The sequence below is a fragment of the Impatiens glandulifera genome, chromosome 5 (assembly GCF_907164915.1).
Source record: "Impatiens glandulifera chromosome 5, dImpGla2.1, whole genome shotgun sequence".
Classification (NCBI taxonomy): domain Eukaryota; kingdom Viridiplantae; phylum Streptophyta; class Magnoliopsida; order Ericales; family Balsaminaceae; genus Impatiens; species Impatiens glandulifera.
In genome coordinates this window covers 39,178,506-39,205,596 of record NC_061866.1, presented here as the reverse complement: position 1 = coordinate 39,205,596, position 27,091 = coordinate 39,178,506, and the positions used below count along the sequence as shown (strand labels likewise).

The 27,091-nt window shown below is 30.1% G+C and overlaps 2 protein-coding genes across 4 annotated transcripts; both read right to left on the bottom strand.

Moving 5' to 3' along the window:
- Positions 1-11,444: 11,444 nt before the first annotated feature.
- On the bottom strand, positions 11,445-13,005 carry LOC124938699 (glutamyl-tRNA(Gln) amidotransferase subunit C, chloroplastic/mitochondrial). 2 transcript variants are annotated; one of them, XM_047479194.1, is made up of 6 exons: positions 12,635-13,005; positions 12,505-12,545; positions 12,357-12,412; positions 12,156-12,207; positions 11,987-12,078; positions 11,445-11,803 (listed from the first exon to the last, which is right to left on the bottom strand). In XM_047479194.1, exons 1-5 carry the CDS (start codon positions 12,887-12,889, stop codon positions 12,003-12,005), a joined length of 480 nt encoding a protein of 159 aa, XP_047335150.1. In that variant the 5' UTR covers positions 12,890-13,005; the 3' UTR covers positions 11,445-11,803; positions 11,987-12,002. The 2 variants fall into 2 exon arrangements, with proteins under 2 accessions (XP_047335150.1, XP_047335149.1); XM_047479193.1 differs by having other exon boundaries at positions 11,445-11,808; positions 12,635-13,004.
- A 779-nt stretch (positions 13,006-13,784) lies between these two features.
- Positions 13,785-25,639, bottom strand: LOC124938603 (calcineurin-binding protein 1). Of its 2 annotated transcripts, none has more exons than XM_047479074.1 (18): positions 25,556-25,639; positions 25,377-25,451; positions 24,789-25,054; positions 23,721-23,932; positions 21,740-23,565; positions 21,137-21,352; positions 20,135-20,791; positions 19,781-20,016; positions 19,446-19,662; positions 19,162-19,317; positions 18,635-18,792; positions 18,355-18,547; positions 17,383-17,759; positions 16,884-17,064; positions 16,318-16,547; positions 14,932-15,595; positions 14,309-14,378; positions 13,785-14,174 (listed from the first exon to the last, which is right to left on the bottom strand). In XM_047479074.1, exons 1-18 carry the CDS (start codon positions 25,556-25,558, stop codon positions 13,987-13,989), a joined length of 5,925 nt encoding a protein of 1,974 aa, XP_047335030.1. In that variant the 5' UTR covers positions 25,559-25,639; the 3' UTR covers positions 13,785-13,986. The 2 variants fall into 2 exon arrangements, with proteins under 2 accessions (XP_047335030.1, XP_047335031.1); XM_047479075.1 differs by having other exon boundaries at positions 19,446-19,656.
- Positions 25,640-27,091: the final 1,452 nt, after the last annotated feature.

Below are 27,091 nucleotides of genomic sequence, written 5' to 3'. Positions count from 1 at the left end.
GAAAAAGATAGAGAGGAATTCAATTCTGTAGAAGATGATGAAGAGGGCAAGAAAGTATATTCGGGAACCTGCCGCCATAAAGTGTCATATGTAGGTCCCACTTTGCAGCAAAGAGAGAAAGAATAGCTCAATATTAGTTTATTTAACTTTATTAATAAATAAAATTATAATAATTCTAACCAATTAAAAATCTAAATAATGTATTTTTAGTATAAAAATAGTTTTTTAAGTAATTTATTTAGTCAATTATTTAATTGAATTTGAATAATTAATAATGTTTGTTCCGAACATATATGCGAATCAATCTAGGCAAGGCGGCGGATAAGGTATTGATTATATACTTTTGATTTTTGACGGCTGTTTTCTATTGATTGGTTGTGTTTAGGGATTGTTTGGATTGGTTTGATTTAAATAAAATCTTTGATGTTTTTTAAATAATGATAAAACTGTTAATTATTTTATTTTATTTTTAATTATTCAAATTATGATTTGTTAAAATATATTTTTAAAATTATACTTTTTACGTCAATATTAGTATTACTATTTAGACTAATGATACGTAATCCCCAAAAATTCCTGAAAAAAATATGGATTTCTTTTAACTTTTCTTAAGTATTATTATTTTTTATTTCTCTTATCAATCACCTCTCTTTTTCTTTTCTTTATTAATATTTTTTCTTTTTTATATGATTAAACCTTTAATTTTAAGCGCTAAATTCTAAAATTTTAAATTCAAATTCTAAAATTAGGTTAAGATGAATTTTTTCCTTTTTTATTTAATATTTTTTATTTTTCCTAAATCATAAATCTAAAATAAATTCTAAACTTTTAAACTCTAAACCCCTAAACTAACTCCTAAAATCTTATTAGCATACATTTTAATTTACTAAACTAACAAAATTGATTAAGTATTATAATTTTCTAAATTCAAAAAATAAAATATTCTTTCAATATTTAACTTCTTAAATTCTAAAAAAAAAATATTAATTTAAAATGTTAACTAATTAAATTAAAAAAAAATGAATTATAATTTTGAGTTAAAATAATAAATTGAAAATTTTAATTCCAATTTCATGATTACCAAACACACCATTTTTTACTTATTAATACTTTTTTATTTTTCATATATCATAAACCCTAAATTTTAAATCCTAAAATATAAACCTTAAAACCCTAAATTTCTAAACTCTAAAACTATAAATCATAAACTTTAAACTCTAAACCTTAAAATTTATTAATACTTAAATTATCTTGATAGGGTGTGTCAAACAAATATTTTAATATTAAAAAATAATATATATTTAAATTAATTTTATTGTAATTTTTTTTCAAATATAGGAATTGAAATTGAAATTGAATTATAATTTAAAGTTTTGAAAATATAAGAATTGAATTATAATTCAATGTCAATTGAAATTCCTTCACTAAATTCTATTAGATAAAATATAAATTTTGTTTTTCATACTTAACATTTACTTGGTTTTTTTAGTATTATCATTATTATTAAGTTTTTTTTAATACAAAAATAATTCACAATAAGTCAATTGGAATTACATATATAAAATTAATAAATCAATAATACAAAATAAACCTACAAATTCAATATAAACGATATAGATATGAAATAATAATAACAATTCACAAAATTAAAATTATCAATAGACAAGATCCAACAATCATACAATTTATTAAGGGTCACTCCAAGAACGAACTCATTTGAGTTCCTATACGATAAGGGTTGAAGTAGAGTAAACCAAATAAACTAATAAAACGGTATCGGGAGAATCTCTACAAAATATTCAGGCATGCAGTTGAAATTATCCTTAGTTAATGGTTGGTAAGAAATGCCGAAAAAAGTCATGTCAAATGATAATTGATCATCTACATATATAATCGAAATAGTAAAAAAACTCATCATTGATGATACATGTAAATGGGGGTCTCCATATTAAAGATCAAATCAAATAATTTATTATTGAAAACATGAAAGATAACTCCAAATCTAATAATTTTTTCTCATTTGATGTTAAAAAATAGACGAACACATATTCGAGAAAGCACCATCAACACAACCGGAGGATATGAGCAACAAGCGACCTAACGAAGATTTTAAGAATTATTTAGATCACAAAAATCTAGGATAAAAAATTCAATACGACTAATTTAGATATCGTGTCAAATATAAAATAGAACACCAACTTAAATCTGAGTGATAGAAAAAAAATATGACACACTCCTATGTTAAAAAAGTCATCAAAAGTCAAAAAAGAATAAATTTTCAACTTGATGTGTCTTTAAGATTTACAGGTTTACTTCATATTAAAATTAACAATATTTAATTAATGAAGTTGCTTTCAATATAAGTAACAAAACATCATATTACCATTTAGGCTGGCTGAACTTGTAGTTGATGATATCAACAACTTTGTAATTATCAAAATCTAATTTGTTGAACATTTCCATTTCCCATGTCTTTACAAGGTTTTGAACTTTCTCTTCAAAAGAACCAACCGGACATATCTTTCAAACAACATTAACAAACAAACAAAACATGTGATGAAAAACTTAAGGTTGATATGAGAATTGTTATTTAAAGCAAAACCTTTGTTCTGCCTTCTTCGAAGAGCTTGTTGACGGCTTCGAAGAGCTTATTGACGGCTTCATAGTTAGGAGGGGCGTGACGGACGCGACGCACTTTTAATGTGCATTTTTATGTGATTTATATTTCAAAGTATGACTTCATTTCATGCAATTCAGTCTGGAAGCGACTCGAAATATGTTTATCTTCCAATGGAGGCACATATGGCACCAAAGACTCCATTGCTCACCGGATCTGGGAAATTTGACGAAATGAGCACCAAAGACTACATCGCTCATGGTTTTCTTCGCATACAAGTTGTTGTGTGTCATTGTGTTCTCCGATTAGGTTTAGAGAGATAGAGGAGAAGACCAAGAAAAGAGAGAACGGGGAAGAAAAGGGACAGAAAATTTGAAAATTTTGGGGAAATATAATAAATATTAAGGCCATTATGGACATTTCATATGGCACCTCTTCGCGTCACGAGAATACATACTTCGCGTGACGCGAAAGAGTATTTTGAACTTTGTACGTGCCGAAAAAAAATCATTTTTACAAATATTATCCGGCCTGGGTCATTTCCCTCCCAACGGTCATTATTAGGGAAACTTGACGAAATGACCCTAAAGAATCGCTTGTTTGCATCCGTGGTCACCCGATAATTTTTATTTCTCGAGTGACCACTTTATTTTTTTTAAATGAAAATATCGTTAAGTGAAAATTTTCTTTATATAAATACTCAAAAAATTTCATTTCCTTAATTCCATTTCTCTCTCTTCTCTCTCTACTCCTTGTTCTCTCTTAAACGGGGACGACGGCGGAACACATCATACAGATCGATACCAAAACCCCCGTTCTAATATCATGTGTTCATCATACAAATTTATGTTCTTGTTTCCATCATCTTCATTTCAAAACCCTAAATCGATTTATGTTATTATTTCCATTATCTTCATTTCAATCCCTAAATCAATTTATGTTCTTATTTCTATTATATTCATTTCAAACCCTAAATCGATTTATGTTCTTATTTCCATTATCTTCATTTCAAACCCTAAATCGATTTATGTTCTTATTGTTCTTATTGGTTCATATTTTGTTCATATTATCGATAATGATATATGCAGATAATCTTGTCGATGATCATATGGCTTCCGTTTCAGAGAAGATTCACTTTTCGTTAAGGACTTCGCGTTTCGCTAAGGATTTCGTGTCTCGCTAAGTACTTCGCGTTTTGCTAAGGATAACTAATGTCAATTTTTAAAGCTGCAGGTCCAGCCGATGCAGGAATACTGTAAGTATCAAAGTTCATTTCACTAAATATGTTTTTGCAATGTACTTTTATTTATTTTCTAATCAAAATATATAAGACATGTTCAAGACAAATAGAAAACTGTGTTTAAAGACAACATAAATGTCTTACTTTTCTATATCCATGGTGTAAACTCTTAAATGATCATATATCTTGTCCAAATAGTTCCAAAGAAAAATTATGTTGTGATTTACATATTTGTAGTTTGCCAATTCTTGTGATTGTTAGGGGATCAGATGATTTTCTTTGCGCTGAATATGATTGTGTTGTTTGGAGTGATTTTAACATTCAGACCATTTCTAATCGCCAAGGACCGAAGATATAAATGATGCCCGCAAAGAATTCTACACCTCCTTTTCTGTATTTCTTTTGTATAAGATGTATCAAATAGTAATAGTAGACTTAATGTATAACCAAGTTTTAGATTTGGAAGTTCAATGTTTTCTTTTCTCTTGTCTAATAGGAGTTTGTATTGTTGAATGATATTTATTAGGATAATGCACCAAAGATATGATTTTGTTGTCTTATCTTGTTATTTCTAATAATATCCTTATATGTATCTCATGTTGAAAATTATAAGTTTATATAACACATATATAATGAAAACTTACTGAAATAAACATTTAAATTTTCAATAACTTAATTTAGTCTCGTTTTATCTGTAACTTTTGAATATTGTTTAAAATTCGTTGCAGTAACTTTAATAAAAGTTATTAGCTGTTATTGGCGGTTAACTACCAATGGTTACAGCCCGTTTTAACCGTCGATAAGAGCAAAACAACTGCCAAATAAACATAATTAAACTGTAATGCAATCAAACAGTATCTTAAGACACTCCCGACACTTCTGTTTCAATTATTTTTGGGCAGCGTCTGCATTTTAGTCTGGGCAAGTCACACTCCAACACGATTTTTTGTTGACTACGATATCGGAATTTGTTGTCCTTTGATGAAGATTCTGAACAAACGTGTTTCAGCTTTTACAAATCGATCCTAATTGGTATCAAAGAGACTCGCCACCGATTAAGAATAAATTACCCATTAACAACCACAAGTTCTTATATTCAGAACATTAACATCCAATAATTTTTTCAGTTGAATGATGAATAATATTACTTGAATAATTATTTTAATGAGATATAAGAAACACCACAATTTTGCTATTTTTGTAACATATCGAACACTTTCACATTGCTACAAATACTAATATTTAATTAGATTTTCATTCTAAAAAAAATTAAAGATTTCAAATACATGCCTATGTTGAGTAACACAATTAAGATCCTGATCATATTTCAACCATTTCTTCCAAAAAGCTAAATTGTCACTCATATTGCAACCAAATTAACATTTAATAGAGTTATAGAAATTTATTAAGATCCCAAAGAAACACAAAATAGTATACAAAACAGGTAATACAATTGAATCAAAATAGACAGACACAAACTTTGTCAAGACAAGGAATAATACTAAAAGTACTCCTTTTCTGCAAAAATAATATAACAATATTAAGCAACTAGAAAAACTAGGTTCCTGAAACAAAGAGACCAAGCCAGTCAAAACTCACCATAAAATTCACAAAGACAAAAGGTATCGAAGATAAAAACAAGTTAAATGTTTTCCATAACGATCATTTTTCAAAAACAGTATTTTTTTTCAAATTATCCTTTAGAAGATTAGGTGATTGCTATAACCAATTAATTACTAGACAAGATTATCTCTTCTTCTTTCCACCTTTCCCAGATTTGGAAGGTGATGCGCTTAAAGTTGATGCTGATGGCTCCTGTTTCTTAGTCCTCCATGGGTGTCTACGCACCAAATCTGCCACATGGATCATCCATCATCTCTTTTCCTGAAAGTTATCGTCAATAAATCTTATCATTAATCAGACATTGAATTACAAAATCACGTTTACATCTACACAAATAGGAATATCAATGAAACCATCATAAGCGAGTTATTAGCTGGTGTGAATGATGTGCCACAACAATTTTTTGTTTTGTTTTCCTAAATGGTCAAACATGCCCCATTTGGCTTATGGATCCGTTTTAGAGAGAAATGTTTGAAAACTAAAATTAGTCAAAGATAGATTCATATATAAACAATAAGTGTTTTTAAATGGGGCATTAGCCTAATAATATATAAACTGAATCAACTTTTGAAATAAGTTCAATTTTGTTAAATAAGAAAAAAGCAACATAAAGGTGACAAAGGCACAAGGACGAATTTATGTAGGGGCTCGGATGGGCTAAAGCCCACCTCGAAAAAAAAAGTTCGGTTAAAATGTGACATTACCCCCTAATGTTTAAAAAAATTTCAATAGAATTCACTATTTTATTTATTTAATTATTAAAAAAATGATAAAATTTACTTTTATTTACCCGTTTTATCCAAAAAAAAATTATTTTTTACTTTAGCCCACCTTAAAAAAAATTAAGCCCACCCCACCACAGAATCCTGGGTCCGTCCCTACGAATGCAGTAAAATCAAGGCAACTCAAAGAGAAAAAAAGGGACATATTTGTAAACTGTGTATGTTAGTGAATGTTAAAACCGATAAACCGACTGATCTTATAATTGATCAAACCGAACCAATGTTCACCTGCCAACCAATTGTTGAAGCTTTTGGAAAACCAAAACCAACGGTTTCCAATTGTAAGTTTGGCGTGAAATGAGATTGTGATTGAGACAAAATAAGAGTTTTCAAATAGGCTAATATTAGGAGAAGAACGTGTCAATTTATTTTTGGTCTTGACTGAATGTCACCATAACTTTAGACAATGAATGTTCTCTTCAATTGTTACTGCAAACAAAAAAATAATAATTTGTTTTCTTTAATTGATAAAAACATGAGCAACATTGCACTACATAAGTCATTCCCAATTCATAGTTTAAATCTCCAAGTTAGTAAGAACGCCACCAGCTTCTAGTGACCTCAATCCATAAAAGCTTTCTTAGAATGCAGCCAACTTCAAAGAAACTCATAAATCAAATGCTAGTGTGAAGCGACGGAGAAATGACTAAATTAATTAATTTCATGTTATAGGTTTCAAATAATGCTATAATTTTAATTGAAGCAACTTCTAAATAGAAAACATGAATGAATGAATAAATGAAAAATGGATAAATCATACTATTTGAAGTGAAAAGGGAAGTCATTCGCGTAAGGTGAAGTCCCATCGTGAAACGGAAGCGAATCAGAGCATCATGGTGGTGTAGATAAACAACAAACGTACCAGTTGCCACAGTCCTCGTGCTCGTTGTGCTCATTGTCGCCGCCGTCGTCGAAGATCGTCGTCGCCGTCGTCGAAGATCGCCGCCGCCGTTTAGGGTTAGAGAGATGGAGGAGAAGAGCAGGAAGAGAGATAAGGAGAAGAAAAGAAATAAAAAAAATATGCCGAAGTTATATTAAATAGTAAGGGTATTCTGGACTTTTCACATTTTTTCACTTCGCGTAACGCTAAATCCCTTCGCGTTATGCGATAAGGATATTTTCGTCCAAAAAAAATAAAGTGGTCACCAGAGCAATAAAAATTATGGGGTGACTACGAATGCAAATAAGTGACTTATTAGGGTCATTTCATCGAATTTCCCATTATATATATATATATATATATATATATATAATAATAATAATGCTTAATAAATAAAATGTAGGGTGATATTCAAGCTCTCACCACATTTCACCTTATTATATTTTATAAGAGTTTCTAATTAATTACCTATCTATAATTACTAATTTATCTCTCATACCATAATTATTAATTTATCTTTTTTAATTAATTTTTATTTTATTTTACTAATTTTTCTTCATTAATTTTATATAAACTTAAATTTAATATTATATATATATATAATATACATAATAATATATAATATATAATAACGTTTAAATGATTTATTAAACTTAAAATAAAATTACAAATTTCTCTTTTATATTTCTTTTTCTCTCATATTTATAATATATCTTTTCTAATTATTTCCATTTGTAACACTAATAATTAATTTATTTTTTATTTTCTTTTTCCTCATTTATATATTATATATTTCATATTTTCTTACACATCATTTTTATATTTTTTAATAAAATAAAAATTATAAATATTTTAATTTATTTAAAAATTAATATTAAGCGTTTCTCCCTCTTAAAATCTATATATAGTATATTTTATCATTAATTTTATATAAATATATTTTTTCTTCATATTATCCTTCTATGCATATTTATTATTTATATAATTAATTAATTAATTTTCTTTTATTCATTATATATTTTATTTATTATTGATTAACAAGGATTAAATATTTATACATACATAAAATTTTAAAATAAATTAAAAAACACAGGTGGTCTAATGGTTAAAGTGTTTAAATTTCATATTAGAGACTAAATTTAGGGTGATATCTACCAAATTTTTACACATTTTATATGAATTTCTCATCAAATTCTCGTGGTACAATTGTCTCTCTTTTCTCCTTAGGTCTAGGTCTTTCTTCAATCAAATTTCATTTCTCCTTAGGTATAGTTAACACGAGAATAGGAGGTGGGCGTCGACAACAGAAGAGAGACTAGAGGAAAATATTCGATCTTGATTTGAAGAAAAATGGGAAACGAATGAATACGAGGATTCGAAATTAAAAGGAAGCCGATGATTCTCTACCTCCGTGGATTGTGAAAAGTTTTTTTTAATTTAAAATTAATTAATTTTTTATTTTTACACATTTTATATGAATTTCTAGTCAAATTCTCACGGTTTATCAAATTCTCACGTTACATTCATCTCTCCTTTCTTCTTAGATTTAGATTTTTCTTAAATCGACACTCCTTTCTCTTTAGGTATAGGTAGCACGAGAAGAGGAGGAGGGCGACGCCGATGTGACAGAGAAGGGCGACGATGACGCAACGGAGGAGGGCGACGACGACGCAAGAGAGACATAGAGGAAAATATTCGATCTTGATTTGAAAAAAAAAAAAGGGAAGCGAATGAAGACGAAAATTCGAAATTAAGAGGAAGACGAGTATTCTCTATCTCCGTAGATTTAGAAAAGAAAATAATATTTTTTTATTTTTACACATTTTATATGAATTTCTCATCAATTTCGTCTCTTCTTTCTCATTAGGTTTATGTCTTTCTTAAATTGACTCTCATTTCTCCATAAGTATAAGTAGCACGAGAAGAGGAGGTGGGCGACGACGACGCGACGAAGGAGGACGACGACGACGTAAAAGAGACCTAGAGGAAAAAATTCGATCTTAATTTGAAGAAAAATGGGAAGCAAAAAAAGATAATGATTTAAAATCAAGAGGAATCCAATAATTCTCTACTCCAAGGATTTTTAATTTTTTTTAAATTTTTTATTATTATTATTTTTTTTCTATAACAAAACCTAATAAGATATTTTATAATAAAACTATAATAAAATTGTATTTTAATGAATAATATTAATATTTTAATTATTTATATATATAATACAAAAACATAATAAATAAATTATATATATATATATATAAATAATACAAAATATATTTAACTCTATATTTTGATATGCTTTAAATAATTGATAAATATTTATTAATTTAATTTATAATATTATTATTATATATATATATTATATAAAATATTATAAAATTGAATTATTAATTTTTTTTAATAAAAATAATAATTAATGTTATTGTTTAACCAAAATAAAATTATATATATATATATATATATATGAAATTAGAGTTTTATGGTGTTCACATATCAAGTTCAATATTATTTTTTAATAGATATTTCCTATATATTTTAATTAATATTTTGACGTTTATGTATAATAAACTGTTTTCGGTACAAAAGAGAAAAATAAATACCAACATATTTTTTTCAAATATTATTTTCGCCAATTTAAGATAATGTGATAATTCACGTTACAAAAAAATGAAAATTTAAATTAATTAATAAAACGAAAAAACTAAAATTTTGAATAAATGACCATATTTGTATTATTTTATGTTAGGTGTATTTAAAAAAAGTTTTTATAAAAAAAAAATTATAAAAAATTTGAGATTAGATAACTTCACAAAATATTAATAAAAATGAAAATTTGAAAGAATATATACACAATATTAAAATTTCTCAAACTTATATATTTAATATATAGTGTCTAAAAATTGTGATATTATAAAATTAATGTCAAACACAATTTAATGGTAAAATTTATGTAATAAAATTTAAATGATTATTATTTTTTTATAATTAACTTGTAAAGATGTAAATTAAAAAATGAAACTTAAATTTATCAATTTTTATATAAAATTTTTTTAATTAAAATAAAATTTTATGTTTATAGTATTTGATTAAATATTTTTAAACTATTAAATATAACATATTAACTGTTAATATATTATATAGTATGATTTAATTTTTTTATATAGAAATTTTGATTTTTTTATATATTTGTTCGTTTGCATAACACGGAAAACATGTTTATTAGATCACTTTTATTATTATTAAGATTAAGGCGCATTTAATTTTTTTAAACATGTATAAATATATAATTTTGACTAAATATATTAGTTAAAAATTAATTTTAAATATATTTAATCCTTAATAAATGAAATAAAAAAATTAAATTGAATATATTAAATAATATGAAACTAAAAAAAAACTAAATGATTAAAATCAAGACAAAAAAACTTTAAACAAACAATTAAAATAATATATTTAATTATTAAAATATATAAAAATGTTAATATGGGAAACAATTTTATTTTTTATAAGTCATATAGTGATATACTCTTTTTTATTTATTTTAAACATATAATTTTTCATTTAATTGATAAATGATTTATTAAAATGACATTTTAATTTAATCAACCTACTAAATATTTTTTTAAGATAATAATTAACTAATTACAAGAAAAATTATTTTATTTCTATATATTAATACTTTTAATTTTATTTTTATTTTTATTAAAATTCACATATTTAAAATAATCACTTATTAACCTTTTTTAAATAAATATAAATTTATTTAAATAATCACATAGTGTGTATGAATTTCCAAACTTACCAATATTTTTAATTTAATTTTCACTAAAAAGTAAAAACCTTTAAACTAAGGTGATGAAATTCCAACTAAAACTTGTACATTCAAGAAGTTGAAGTAAGAAAGTGAATATTGTAGATATGTTATTTTTACTCAAATTAAATAAAAAATGTTTATCAATAGTAAAGTTGAAAATACCAATCACTCAAAAAATAAATTTAAAAAAAAAAAACTACATAATTGAGCCTTTTTCATGTGGAAAAATGTTTTTAATATATTTGGCAAAAACTTCTCATCCAAAAATAGATTGTATAGCCTTTACGAATATTTTTTGAAAAAAATCTCACATAAGTAAAGTTAAAACCATACTTTTGATACCAGATAATATAATATATTACAAAAAGAAAGCAGCTTTTCAATCTCAAATATTGATCAATTCATTCTTTATAACACACTATTATTTAGAACCCAGAATTTTTAGCAAACCTCTGAAAGGCTATTCAAGGCACTTTAGTAACAAATAAAAATGACCCAATAATATTTATTATATAAAAATATAAAATTGTATCCGATGACCAAAAATGTGAATCAGCGCAATTGTTCTTGTTGAATTGAATAATCGATACAATTGTTCTAGTTCATAGTTAGTTTGATTCAACAACTGTGACATAATACCATTAAAAATGTTTTATACATCTTAGTCACCAAATTCAAAAACAACAAGTTAAGAGCATATCTCATATATGTAAAGACATAATGATTTGCCCATCTTTCCTTCAAGCAAATGACAAGAAGTAAGAACAATAACCCTAAACGCAAACCACATCAAGAAGAATCGATCCCTCTTCGTATCTGCACAACTCAGATTTCCGAAAGTCTTGCCTGCCTGTCCTGTACACAAACAAACACACAAACATATAGAATAAACCAAACAAGATAATCTCCAAAGAAAACCCAATATCAATCATACATGATACAAATAAAGTGTGTCACAGCTGTTATATGAATCAAACTATAGCATTCTGAAAAATCAAAAGAAAACATATAAACATAAGAAGCTTCTTTTTACCTATCATCCAACAACATTACTCCTTGTTCAAGATCTTGGGGACTTTTATATACGGTTCGTTATAGCTTGGTATACCATTTATCATACCTTCCCTGTTCATAAACAAAACATACATAGACTTAGAACAACCCCCACATTGTGACAAGAATAAACCAACTAAACCCTTTACCTATTTTCAAATGTTAAAGCCACATCATCTCGTAAATTCTCACTTTCAGTATCTGTAGATCAAATACTCTCATCATCTTATCATTTGAAAACTACTTGATTAATGGTAACATTCAAATGATATATGTGTTGTTTAATTCAAAATTATAAAACTGTCTTTCTTAGATTATCAGGAAAAATAGTTCAAATGAAATTCAATGACCTGCTCTAATGGAAGGTTCAACACTATGAAGATCAACTGCTTGAAGTTGCCCAAACCTGTATATGAAATTACAAAGTCAGACTCAAAAAGATAGACAAATTTTCTGTTAAAACTAAGCATTATAAGTGAATGTTCTTCAGAGAGATACCAGTCTACAACTTGTCGAATTTTGGGAGCTAATTCTTCTACCTAAATCACAAATACCCAACAATCAATCAATCAATATATGAACCTTGGTTTTCTATGTACTAGGATGAAATTGAACATGGAAAGAGTACCTCATCGGGTGTGAGAGAAATGCGTGCAGTCTTAGCCAATCGAGAAACATCTGGGGGCTCAAGACTACTACTAACCCCATGTGAGTAGTTTCGAACAACCCTTATCTTCTTATCCTTTAAAGGAAGAGAATTGGAGAAGAAGGTACGAATGAGAAGGTTATTAGAACTCTTCATTAACAGAGGATTTCTGATTCCCATCCCAATAGCATTAATGGTAGCTGATGAAACCGAAAGAAGTAGATGATGACTACCCATTACTTCAGAAGCTTCTTAGATCCTTCTTCGGATCCTCGTCCGAATCGAACAACTTGGTATTTGCGACGGAGGGGGGCGGCGACTGGGAAGAAGAAGTGAGTGGGGGTAAGCTCAAGGTGGAAGAAGAAGAAGATTTAGTTATTAAGGCTTGTTTGGATTTAAAATAATTGTGTAGAAAACATTAGGGTTTGTTTAGTTATTTGGAAAACAAATTAAATGTATAGGTAAAAAAAAAGATGATCATTTCCTTATGGCTAGTAAATTGTATTAAGAGCCAATTTTGTTTCACAAATATTTCAACATACAATTTCTTATGGCTACTTTGATTCAGTTTATAAGCGTGAATAAACTCCACGTCTTAATAAAATGGTACATTACGCCCTCTAAGGTGATTATTTCGTAATCCCTTCTAAAGTGATTAGGTAGAAATAGTCGGTTTAAGAGATTAAAATGTCACAATTCGATTTCCATTTTCACCCCCAACTGTTTTTAATTAAAGCAGAGAAACATGATTCTAGAATGTCATTTTAGTTCTCCTTAAATAAATTAAAAATAGTACATTAACGAATATATTATTGTGTACAAATTAAACATGTCTAAACATTCATCGAATAAAGTGAATCAAACTAGCTCTTAATCTTTTTTCTAATTAGATTTTTTTTCGAAAAACAAAATAAAAAAATAACACAAAATGTTTAAATGTCAATAAGATTAAAAATAAAATTTCTTATGGCGTACAATTATTTTGAACGATAAAAACAATTTTGCCTTCTTTCCCACTTGAATAAAGTACATTATAGAATAAGATAATTGTTTTAAGAGAAATAAATAAAGGACATATTGAACCATCTATGATCCATTTATATTAGATATTCATCATAAATCAGAAAACTAATGAATCATACACACAAAAAATCATCTTTATACTATAAAACATATTGGAATGAGATTTCATACTAGGATTATGTATCTAGATCCTAATCAGAAACCGCTAATAATTTCCTTTTTTTAATGTGATCTCGTTCCGTGATCCAAATGACATAAAAAATTGTTTCCAAAAGTCACTTATACACATAGCTCTCACCAAAGAGCTCTATCTAAACTTCTTGGTTAGGACTGGAAAATTGTGAGTCACTTGTTGCAGGCAATGAAACAACAGACACCGCGTTTTGGGAAATTTCTCGTTCAAGTAGAGTAGAACGTTCAAGTAGAGTAGAACACGATGTCATAATAGCAGTCTCAGCTTCAATAGATCTGATTTCTCCATCTTTGCTACCACTTCCACCTACACATTTTCAACAAAATCACAAACATAATTGACAAGAAAGATGAGGTAACCAATTATATTGCGCAAAAAAAAGTGGTCACACACAAATGCTAAACGTTTAATATATATGAATCAGTTAAATTAATATCTACCTGTGTGTAACAAAGCTGTGGAAGGAGATGCACTTGTGGATGAAACTCCCATTCCCTTTTTAGCCTTTGACTGTGATAGAGAACCAAAGAGAGGCATACAATTTCAGGTTTTCATGACTATGGAACACTTTTTGTAGTGATAAAAGGTGTTGAAACCAAATGGAACTAAAAGGCTGCTCAGATTGTCACAAAATATGCATGCATTCACAAAGAGACTATGATATCATGATTTGGATAATTTGGATCATGACCTAAAATATCTAGATTATGCTCTAAAAAACAATCTTTATTCAAACGAAAATATTAAATCAGTTTCACTTTCTCGATTTGCGACAAAATAGCTGCTTCTAAAAAGTGTGTTCAACATGAAGACCTCTTATGAAGATTTTTCTCATATGTGATGGAATATATCATGATTTGTGATGTTGAAAAATAGAAAGAATGGCAACCATGCATAAAAAAGAACAATAATTTTCAAAGTTTAAGCGGTTAAGAATAAGTTATCAACTAGAAGGGCATTGGTAGCAAAAAGATGAATATGTTAGCCCCCAATATTTTACACAAAACTAATAGTTACCAAAAAAAATGGGGAGAAATTGTTGGAGAGTCGAGATAAGGAGTACCTTAATATTTTCTTCACAATACTTCGTAACAGTTGAAATGTTCGCATAGCGGCCATGCAATAACATGTACGCCCACAAGAGAAGTTTCCTTGGAACTGTCAAATCAAGAGCATTGCACCCTTCTGTTCCTGGTTTAAGATTGCCCACCATTGCTAATTGAGACGAGATCATAACAAAGTTCAAGCCTGATGGAAATGTTAAGCAATACGAATCTTTATAGAAGTTGTATGAACATCTGAGCAGTGTCGTAGCAGTCTCCAGATCTTCCTCTTTGACCTTTTGTATTTTAACAATCCTAATTTTTGACAACAGAGGGTTCCATTTCGTTTCGAGACTCTTGAGGTGTTCTGTATCTTCAAATGGCGAGTACCAAAGTTCGTTTAGTTGTATATCCAAGTAAGGAACATGGCTGTTTTCTGCACCTTGATCTGATAAACTGATTATTCCAGTATCATTTGATGGCTCTGAACCTAATGGAGTGATCAAGGCCAAATTTATAACTAGGGAATGATACCATGCTATAGAAACTTGCCTATAAATCTTGGCACAAATGTTGTTTGACAGCTTCGGGTTCTTAAAACGCTTCCTTATTTTTTCATTTACTTCTTCCAGTTTCTCCACCTTGACATTTCTCTCAAGAAACTGGATGAACTGTTGGAGATATCTGCAAAAAAATAGTACAAAGGGGATCATCAAACACGAGTACAATGAGATTCTGGCACATAAATAACAACATCAACTTCATTCAGCAAAATTGATAAGGATTTAACTTGTAGATTACTGAACAACATGTTACAACTTCAACTGCATGTATATACAAATGCATACATGTAGGAATCTGTATATATATATAGAGAGAGAAGAAGGTACATATAAAGGTTGAGGAGATGAATCAAGCTTATTTACGGATGTTACAGTCATTGGATCTTAATTCATGTGATTTTATCTCAAATCAAAACCAAATCAACTGCAAAAGTAACTTTAAAGTAAGACTACTAAAGAATATCACTACCGAAAAGAGAAAGATTAACATGATTGAGTTCTAGTAGATGAGCATGAGTAATTGCAACAGCTTTATGAGAACCTAATTTTAAACCACGAATTGGCAAGTGGCCATGATTAAGAAAAATTAGCATTTGTTATGTTCGTGATGGAGAAGAAATTTTCTATATTAAAATGAATCAAAAATATTACTCTATAATTTAGATCATGATCTAAAAAAAGATGAAATGTGTACCAACTAAAGCAATGAAAATCACATCATGATCGAAAAAATAATATGATCATAATTAAGAAAAATCTTATACCAAACGAAAAAAAAAATCACCTTCAGTTTTAATTATAGTGATTGTGACAAAATACTAGTTTCTAAATAGGCTCAATTACCCGTATAAACTGCTTTCTGATAACTCTGAGTGTCTGATCTCTGGCAAGTTGCATATATCTTGCCATAAGTTTATCCGGTCCACAAATAAGGTGAACATTTTCTCCAAAAGATGCTCAAAGTTGTCCGCAGCACCAATCCCATCATTTGTAATTTTGTGGATGGATGATATTAAGGCTTTAACATACCTCCCAAGAGCTAATGGAACAAGATCTTCCAGGCACATGGAAAACTGCATTGATGATCAAAATATTAACTAGTTGTCACGATATTCACAAGAAACGAGATCTAAATGAATCAGTTCACAAACTGAATACGCTAGAAAATGGCAGGAAAGCAGAACCCCAAGATGTATATGTTCATAACCAAATTATGTAATAATAAGATTCAATATGCTATAATATAATCCACTAAGAATATATTTTTCTTTCCACGTGCAAAAGCAGATAATTGCCATCATCTTTCTTCCTCCTTTTCCAAAACACAGAAAGCTTTTACCTATCTTGTCCTGGACAAAAGATTTTTTAATTTTATTTCTATAGCTAAGAAAGCTTTAAAAAAATTATACCCGCTTATCTGTTCGAAGAGAGACATAAGACCGGTCAAGCGTACAAATATCTCCAGTCTCTTCCAACAGTTTCCAGTAGAACATAATGTACTTCCTCATGCAAGTGATAAATTTGCGAGAACTTTCTGGCAAGTGAACTTCAAGCACCCTTTTGCTCCCTGAAGGACCCGGTGTCTTGCGTCTGAAATTTGGGGAAGGAAAAAATTGTCAGTTGCGATAAAACAGAGATCAAACTCGTCTTTTCCTGTTATCCTTTTTTTTCTGTGACAGGTAATAACATATTGCTCGCTAGGCCACCAGTCACTCAAGTACCAATTATGACCATGTTACAACTAACACAAGAAACCCATTTGCTACAACAGGATAAAAACACTGTACTCTTGATTGGAAAAGGGCGTATACTTGGAAGTGATTAAAGAAAAAAATTGTATAGCCTTTTTTTTTGCAATGTCCAATTAAATAAGTTCAAAAGGCCGGAGAAAATAGAAAGAGGCTTTACCTTCCTTTTTTTACCATACTATCAATCTCCCACATGTTAATTGTGAATGAAGAGCGAGACGACTTAAAACAAAACGAAAGCTCCTCCTTTGCCTTTTCTAGATCCCCTTTCTCACCCCTTCTATAAAGTCCTCGAGCAAGCGTATATCTGGCTTTGTGAAAATGTTTGAGGTCTCCTTCTACACAAGTTTCAAGGGCAGATATACAATCTCTATAAAGCAAATGCCACATATCTTCCGATAAATTGGAGCTCAGCAGCTTTCTGTCATCAGAGTTGGTAACATTACTTTCACTATCAACATGCACGGGCAACTCTGGGACAGAATAATTCATAGCCTTCTCCTTTATAGTCTGGCTAAAGGAATAAACTCCAACAACCTGACATAAGATAGAACATGTGATGCACAACGATAATACATCATTCTACCAAATTAAAAGAAGAAATAGCAAGGAGGAACATAGTTGGATCTGTAAGTTGGCCTCTAAGTAGCGAAGTACAATACTAGAAAAAAAGAAGTACCGAAGTACAATAGTGTAAATAAATGAGTAATGCATGATAACAAGATTGAGCAATGTTGGCTCCAATAGAAATATGGATTTGGTTTATGATGTTAATATGTGCTATTTGATCCTATTCAATTTAATAGGGTTTGAGCCCTTCAGGCGGCAAGTTTTGCGCCTGGTTAAACGATTAAGTGTGTTTGCGGGCTATATGCTTAACCCGCGGGGATTAGTCGCACTCCAAAAGAGAAGCGCAACCTAGTGTTCTCAAAAAAAAAAATCAACCTAGTACTATATTTCAGATTATATTAAGTAATTAATTACTAAGTAAAAGATGATAAATATTCAATGAAGCAAATACTATTGCCAGATGTTTGAATGAGAAATAAAAGCTTTTACATACACTCAATGAAGATTTGCAACAATAACCTGTCAAGAAAAAGTAGTTCAGAATAGAGAGAGAGAGAAAAACCTTCAGAGCCTCTGTATTCTGTTTCTCACATGTAAAAAGTAACTTTAAGCGTGAGGCATGCATCCTGTACACTGCATCAACAGCTGTTGGGTTCAACTTTATCGCCATATCATAATAAGAAAGTGATTTCTCATGCGAAAAGCCAAGCTTCTCACTGAGTTTCCCCAAGTAAAATGCATAAGACCAATCTTCCCTGTCAGATAAAAATTTAATCTCTTGGTTCAGCTGATGTATGGATGATAAATAAGCAAACTACAATTTTATGGAAAAGAATAATTACTTGTGTGCAGAAGCCTTCTTAAAATGTCTCATTGAGTTGTGACAGAACATCTTCCACACGGCATCCTTTGAGGGGGCTAGAGATCTTTGGTCATAAAGTGGCACTACATTCTGCAGACCATCATAGTATACTAAAGCCAACAGCTCGTGTATCTCCCCCTGGAATCAATGTACATTTATCATATTATACTTCTTCAAATGAACAAAGAGAATGTTTGCAATAACTCATTCTGACGAATCGCAATAGTCCCTGATCACTACTGGCTATCTAAAATCTCCACTTCAACATCTTCCATGAAGATTCCTTGTATTGGAATACAATAAGGGAATAATTAACAGGCTTATTTGATATCATTATAATTTTAACCATTTTTCACAAATAAGGCCCAGGCTCCTCTTTGGAGCATTAAATCTTGTTCATTAGTCTTAGGTGTGAGCTAAGGAGTGAAACAAAGATGAATACTTATGCAAGCTAAGGAAAATGTTTAACATTATATATTGTGGATTGACATGACGAGTGAGTTGAACCTGCTGTGCTGGAGTCTTTGCTAAAGCCAAAGTCATCAATAGACACCGCCTGCTCCTCCTCCGACTTATCTCAACCCGCTGAGATAAACTAGAATTCTTCCTCCAGACTGAAACATTTATCTGCTTACTGCCATCATTTAACAATAAATCTACCTCCTGCATAATATGAAAGAAAGAAAGATTTAGAAGTTCAAAATTAATGTAACAAATTAGTTACACAAAAATGCATTCACTTCTTACTCAACTCCCCCTCCATGAAATATAAAACTAATAAATACACTTGCCTCGTCATAAATATTTGCAAGTCGTTGCCAGCTTTCAAAGTGTAAAGGATTGTAAGACAAATCATATTTAAAGAGGTTTGTGTTTTGCTCCACAAATTCTTCCCCTTCCTTTGTAAGTACAAAGCCAGCCCATTTATCTGTTGCACTCATTTCTTCGGACAGAGCAAGTAGGTAATACAAATTGCTATAAACCTCCAAATAGGGGTCAGAACTGCAACTAATCCATAAAAAACTTTAAATTAGCTCGCTCCTCTTCACAATGATCATGATTATTGCACATAGCTAAACAGTAAACATACAGGAACACAAACACATAAGAAACGTTACACAGTTACCTTCCAGATGATAATGTCCTCTCTTGTAGGCTAGTATAACCACTGGGGAATATAATCTTCATTATGGAATCAATAAATCCATTGGACCCAGCTTCCTCAAGGAGTTTGTCTTCGCATAAATTGGGATCATCCAAAAAGTTATTTATTGCATTGCCAGATAAAATAGTATCTGGTGGCTGTGGAAAATGCTTGCGTATAGCTCGTAATACTCTCCGAAGTTTAACCAATCCAGTTCTCTAGAAAAAGTACACAAACTGTTGGGATACATCTAAGGGATCTAAATCACTAATGCTTGTTGAAGGATGAGAGACAAAAGTTTTTTCACAAAAAAAAAGGAAGATAAAGATCACTTACAGTTGAGGCCTTTGCATAAGGCAATATATACTGGAAAACATCAGCACATTGTTCCTTGGTATGATAATCACCACGACTTGTGTTTTTGTGTTGGGTAAGATCATCTTCATAGGATGCATCAGATCTAAGGTTTAAACCATACAAACAGAAAAAACATTGATCCAAGGCATTATCAATTCCCAACTCAAGTTCCTCTCTTTCTTCTTCAGATATATCCCAGTCAGTTTCATCAAGTTTATTGCTTTCCTCACCATTGCGGATATTAACAGGTCCCTTGTCATCAGATTTACTTACTTTCAATGTTCTCTCTCTCTTCACATCATTTTGAGATAAATCGTCTTTAAAATGAGATCGTTCAAGAGTATTTTGCTCAGTAATACTGCTCGTATCTATTCTTAAGAAGCAAGTATCATTTGTTTTTTCCAAATTTTGTTCATTTGATGATGATTTGAAGTTGTCTTCATGACCCTGCTTGTCACATTGCATTACTCTGGATCCGTTGCTTGAGAGCAGAGCACTTCCTTTGAGCTTCATATCCAAAGATAATAGATGTTTTATTGCAATTTTAAGAAACATTCCTTCTTCCTCACCATCTCCAGCGGCACAGCAAATTCCGTGTTCAGCAAGCAAATCATGGATTGCCACAATTAGATCAGTCTGAGCAACCAATCAACCATTAACTTATTAAGATGGATAAAATTGCAGCATCAGTCCAAAATATTACAAAGTTTGACACCAATGGTTGTTGGGTTATTTGAAAGAAATCTAGGTTATGAAATCAAAATCTTGTTTGATGAAAAAATAGGGTTTTGGGATTATTTGGGTTAATTTACTAGAACGTCCTTTAGTATTTAAAACAATAAAATTTATATATAAAATAAATGGTATATTGGTATTGTGTTTGATGAATTAAGTGATTTGATGGTTGAAAGGATAGGTGATGTAATAAATGGTGTTTTTGAAATAACTCGAGACCAAACAAGCTCCTAGAACAGCAAGTACCTGAGCTTTTATAGACATGGTAGGGATCAGGTGTTGAAGTCTACAGAAAGCAATGGCTGCATCCATAAAGCAGATTTTTTCACTTTGTTCAATCTCATCTGTGATTGCACCAGATGATTTCTTAGAGAAGCTTACAACTGCAATGTTGCACATTATTGCCATCAACAAGGACTGGATATCCGCAACAATTTGTAGAGGCACTATGAAGTCACCCACCTGCATAAACTACAAGTTAGAAAGAGGAGGAACAACTATCTGGACTGCATTTCTAGAGTTTGAACACCATCCCATTGAAAGGACTACAAAGAAAGATAGAATAAGAGGGTAAACGTAGGTGAAGTTTTAAGGTTGTAGGATTGATCAATCGTGGTTAGTCACATACTGAACTCAGAAAACTAGAACCTAACAGCAAGATTTAGTACAAAACTACAAATTAGCCATCAACGCAAGGAATAAAACCTTCCTTTGCAGGGGAAAAGAAATGTGCTTTATGTAAGACATAATAAATGGTGTACAGAAGACTGGCTATACTTGTACTTAACATGATATAAATGATGTACAGGAAACATGAATACCAAGTTTATAGTCTAAAATTCAACTCACTGAATTTGCAGATGGATCAGCCAAGTTCTTTAGTTTTGATGCACATTGTGAGACAGCCTTCACTTCTTCAGCAATCAACCCCTTACAGCGGTTGGCTGTGCTTTCATTAGATTCTTGTCCAGAATTTGAACATAGTTTTAACATTGACATGAAATTACCGGGTATATTTGAAACATAAAATTCACTCATTCCAGCTGCAACAATAAGAATTTGCAGTTTACGCCTATGGCTATTCAAAAGCACTTCAGCATCCATTGGCGTTGCCTTGTGGCATGCCTCAATTAAAATATCCAATGCTGAAAGCTCAGCAGAAGGAACCCCACCTTCATTACCATCAAGGCGTAAAGTATCAAGATGGATGTCTTGTGCAGAGAACAGAAGGGGAGCAAGTAAATTTACACAATCAGGATACATTTCATTTTCAATCATCCCCTTTATCTTCTTTAACTGTAGGTCAACCTCTAGTAAATTTATTTCTTGGAGAACCCTATCTATGGTTAACTTTTTAACAACTTTGCAGTGTGGCAGGAAAATTGGTGCCACATGTTCCTTTGTATCTGCTTTATTCGTAAAAAGCGACAAACAAACACTTAATTCTTGTTGAGCCTTTTTCCTGTCGCCTTCCAGTAATGATAACTGCCCGCTTAACCAGAAAAAGCGTGCCCAAAAGGAGAAGTTATTCATGAACTGAGACCATGTTTTCGTTAGTTCATCATTGTGTTTGGATTCTATAGCTGGGTCACTTCCACTAACTTGTGTGCTGAAAGGATAATTCAAAGCTGTGGATTCTATGATTTTACAAAGATGATAAGATGCCTCAGAGATAAACTCTGCAAGTTTTGATTTGTCAGGAGAATGCAATGCGAAATCATAATAAAGCTCAGCCAGAAAAAGACAGCAATTTGGACTTCTATCTTGTCCCCAGTGCCTAGTACATTTCTCCAATTCCAAAAATATGGAAACGCTATCCCTATGTGATAGGGTTTTATTCGCAACCTCTTCTAGAAGAATATGACCCATATGGTAAGCACCAAAGTTGTTCAAAGTTTCCACAACAAACCTAGTAACATCACAAGTCTCCAAATCCACTGGATTAGTCAAAACATCAGCATGTGATGTAAGGGAACTGACATTATTATCAGATACTGTAACTCCTGTTCCACCTAGAATGAAATGTTTAAGGAATTGAACAACAACTTTAGCTGGATCCTTACCACTAGCCATATCTAAATCTTCCTTTTCTGGCTTACGACTTCGAAGACGAATACTTCGTCTTTCATGATGATGTTCCTCATCAGTATTCGATTCCTTCTCTCTAAACACAGTACATTTATTTGGGCTCAGATAATCAGTACATATAATTTCCTCTGTCACGATCATCTGCTCTTTCTCATCCAAAGATCCCTTTGGAGCTTCTGGACTTTGATGTAACTGTACGTTTATCCTAATGTCACCTGATTCTGAACCACAATCTTTTTTGGGAACTAGAACTCCTAGAAGAGCATTAGCAAGGGATGTCCAGGAGATTTCTGAAAGGCGCAACTCAATTCTCTGGTTCAACTTTTTTGTCAAGATATCTTTATCTAGGTTATCATCTGTTGCTTTTCGCTTGTGCTGCCCAAAATTTAGCCGAATATGTTTAGGTTCCAGTTTGTCTATGCCTTTTGGAGTAAAGGGAGTAGGATCAGACTCTTCAATGGTATTTTTGACATGCAAAGCTCGAGAATGTGAAGGCCAGTGCCTCAAAATCAACTCTGCTATGGACAGACAAGCAACCTCATCTCCAACAGCAACAAGAACCTCCAAAAGTTTCTCCATACAATTCCCTGCTTCCACAGATTTCAGAATACATACTTACATACTGATGTTGTTAAAACTTATTACACAAAAGATCACATAATAGAGAAATCCAAATACTCATCAAATGAATGTTTGGCTAGCAGTAACAACAGAAAGAGGCACCATTGACAAAGAAACATACAATTATTGGGACTGCAAAGAAGCCCTTGCTCAAATGCCCAACGAGAGATACTCAATAACCCCATTGAGCATGATAGTGTTCCCAGCTGGTTCCAAACAACAGAATCTCTAGTATCAATTTCTACAGCTTGAAGATAGCAGTGCAGAGCATTCTCATGATGGGCTGGATCTTGTTGAAGAAAAACAGTGGCAAGATTCTTCAATGCCAGAAATCTGCCAAAAAGAATTACTGATCATGTGGAAAATAGTAAACACTAGCTTAAGAAGCAGTAGCAAGCTCTAGAAATAAATAAAAAAAACGGTTGCCTGAAGTTCTGTTACATTATAATTCACACAAGAAATGGAAGAAGACCTCGTTCATTTCAGGTCACATATCAGATAGTTAAAAACATCTCACTTGCATGTGCTACAGAAAGATATTGCTAATTTTGTTATCAGTACTAATATGCAAACAGTTACCCAATTATGCAATGGATAAACAAAGAAAAACAAAAGCATGATCAAAAAGCTTTTACGACCTAAGTGATAATTAAATTTTATGTATAAACTATTGTTGAAATTTTAGAGGCCCAAAAACCACTTAAATGATTCTCACCTAATAGGTTTGGCTTCCAATTGCATAAGGAATCATGATTTTCAAATTCCTTGTGAAATCAACAGACCAAAGAAACTGGAATGAAAGCTACAAGGACCTCAACTACCCAAATCCCACAAATAATTTGAGTTTTTTCAAGCAGGCATGAATCTTTTTATGATGTTCTTTTCTTTGATGAAATAGGTGTAAAGAATGGAATCAAGAAGCTGCACGGTAGAGACCAAACAAACAAATGTTTCATTATGGATAAATAGCATTGTGACTGTTACTATGAGCATTCATTACTAATAACAAGAGAAACATCCTTATATTTAGTTGTTTCAGGGATATCCTTTAATTCTTGCAGACTACATGAGGTATTAAAACATATGAACGAGTCTGTCTCTCTTTTGCAGTTATGCTCTTAATACATTTTAAGGTAACCCATCCATCTTAAATAAGAAATTTGTCAGAGTTGGTATATGAATATGAAACCTGAGTTGTGAAAGATGACTATCCTTAGCATTACCATCCGCCTGTACGAAAAAAGAAACAACAACACTAAAACCGTAAGCAAGAATCAACATATGGCTGATGATAACAACGATATTTCCCCCTTTTTTTTTCCTTACAATAATTACCTGAGCACTTGTAATGAGAGGATCTTTTAACACTGATTCAAGCAACTCTTGAGCCTTTACATACTCCTTACCTTGTAGCTTTAGCAGTCCTTCATGATAATTTTGTGAAAGATGAAATTCCTGCAGATTATATAATGATGGTTACTCATAGAAAATACATTAAAGACTAGATACATGCTTAAAGGAATAATAACATTCTATAGAATCAAAGTAAATCAAGAACAATGTTCTGCAGTAAGAGGTGAATCATTTAAATAAGAAAATCAATCAGCATTTTAACAGACTGAATAGATAATTCGATAAACTATTCAAAAGTAACAATTAGATTAACACAGAAAAACCCGCAGAAAGAAAAAAAAAAAAAAGTAGATATCTTGATTAGCATTTATATGTATACATTGCAAATAGAGAAAGAAAGAAAGAAAGAAGAGTATGCATGTACTTGAGCTTCTTTAGTCGGAGCTAATGGTTCCCACTTTGCTTTCGAATCTGTATCATTGATTGCTGTGATGGAGAACTGTAAACAAAGAATTAGAAACCGTCAAAACAAAGAGAGAAACTTCAACAAATTTGCAGGAAACAATTTGTCCGACAAGGCATAATAATACTAAGAACACTGACCATGTTTCTCCGATCACCGGACGACAAACTCTTCCGAGCTCTGTGAAATTCTGCGTTTGTTTTGGGGTTTAGTTGAAAAGAAGACCGTTTATCTAAAACAATTAAATCTAAGCAAATGAAAACCTAATTATTTTAAAATTTAGAAAAAGTTGTTATATTATAAAAAATAAAAAGTAAAAATTTTAAGTAGGATGAAATTTAGTATTTTTATTAATAAATTGAGACAAGGATGTTAAATAATGTTAATTAGTTTAAGTTAATTAAATAACTCAAATTCAACTCACTCAAATATAAATTGGTATTTACTAAATTTAAAATGTTATAAATAATAATAAAATAATAAGTAAATATATATATTTTTTAAATAATCTCGTCTTGATAATCTCATTCAAGTTATTTTCTTAATCTTGTAAATAATGTATTCTTTTCCTTTTTAACTATTATAATGAGTTTTAAATATTATTTTAAATGTTAAAATAATCTTTAAAGTTAAATTTTGAATAAATAGTTAAAATTGTGAATTTCAAACAACAATTGAACCAATTTATTTTATATTTTAAAAAATTACATACATCTCATTTTTTATTTAATTCAATACTTATGTTAAGTCATTATATAAATTTATAAAAGAAAAAAAATAAAAAAATTATTTTGGCATCAAATTAAGAACAAATCCATCATTAAATAAAATTAAAATTATATTAGACTGAAAGTTTTGAAAATTTCAATAAAATTCATTTTTTTTTATTTCTATTGAGAACGTATAAAAACTTGTTCTAAAACCATTCCAATTCAACATTAAATTCATACCCTCACGATCATTTTTTTGGAGAAATAATTTCTTTTTTAAATAAAAACTTGTGAGTTTTCAATAAGGGGACAATTCAACACAAGACAAATTCCACTGGCTTCTAAATTGTCGAGAGAATCATTATAAACTATCCCTTCATAATAATTAATTCCGAACTAAGAACTCAAAATTTTTGAAAAAATATAAAAACTCAAAATCTGATTCAAAATTCTTAATTGAAATTGCTTATTTCATAATTTTTTTACTTTTGAACATGTTTTAAAATTATTAAAAACATCTTGGTAAAAATGTAACAACAAAAAAATTAGAAAAAATTGTCTTAACAAAAATTAAAAATTCAATTACAACCTTTTGTTTGGAACATTTTGGAAAAAAAAAAAAAAACATAAGCTCACCCTTAAACAAAATCTTTTTAATAAATTAAAAAATATATATTATATATAACTATATTATATTATATTATATTATATTATATTATATTATATAATATAATATAGTTTTATATCAAATAAAATTAAAAATTCATATATTTTCTAAGTATATTAAATATATTAGTATATATATTTCAGTTATTTTATATATTATAATTCTTACTTAAGTTCACAATTATTTTTCTTTTTAATTTCCTCCATAATTAGTTTATAATTTTTCTTCTTCTAATTCTCCATTAGTCAATTTAAGTATATATATCATATTTATAATTGATTTTATTTATATTAGATTTA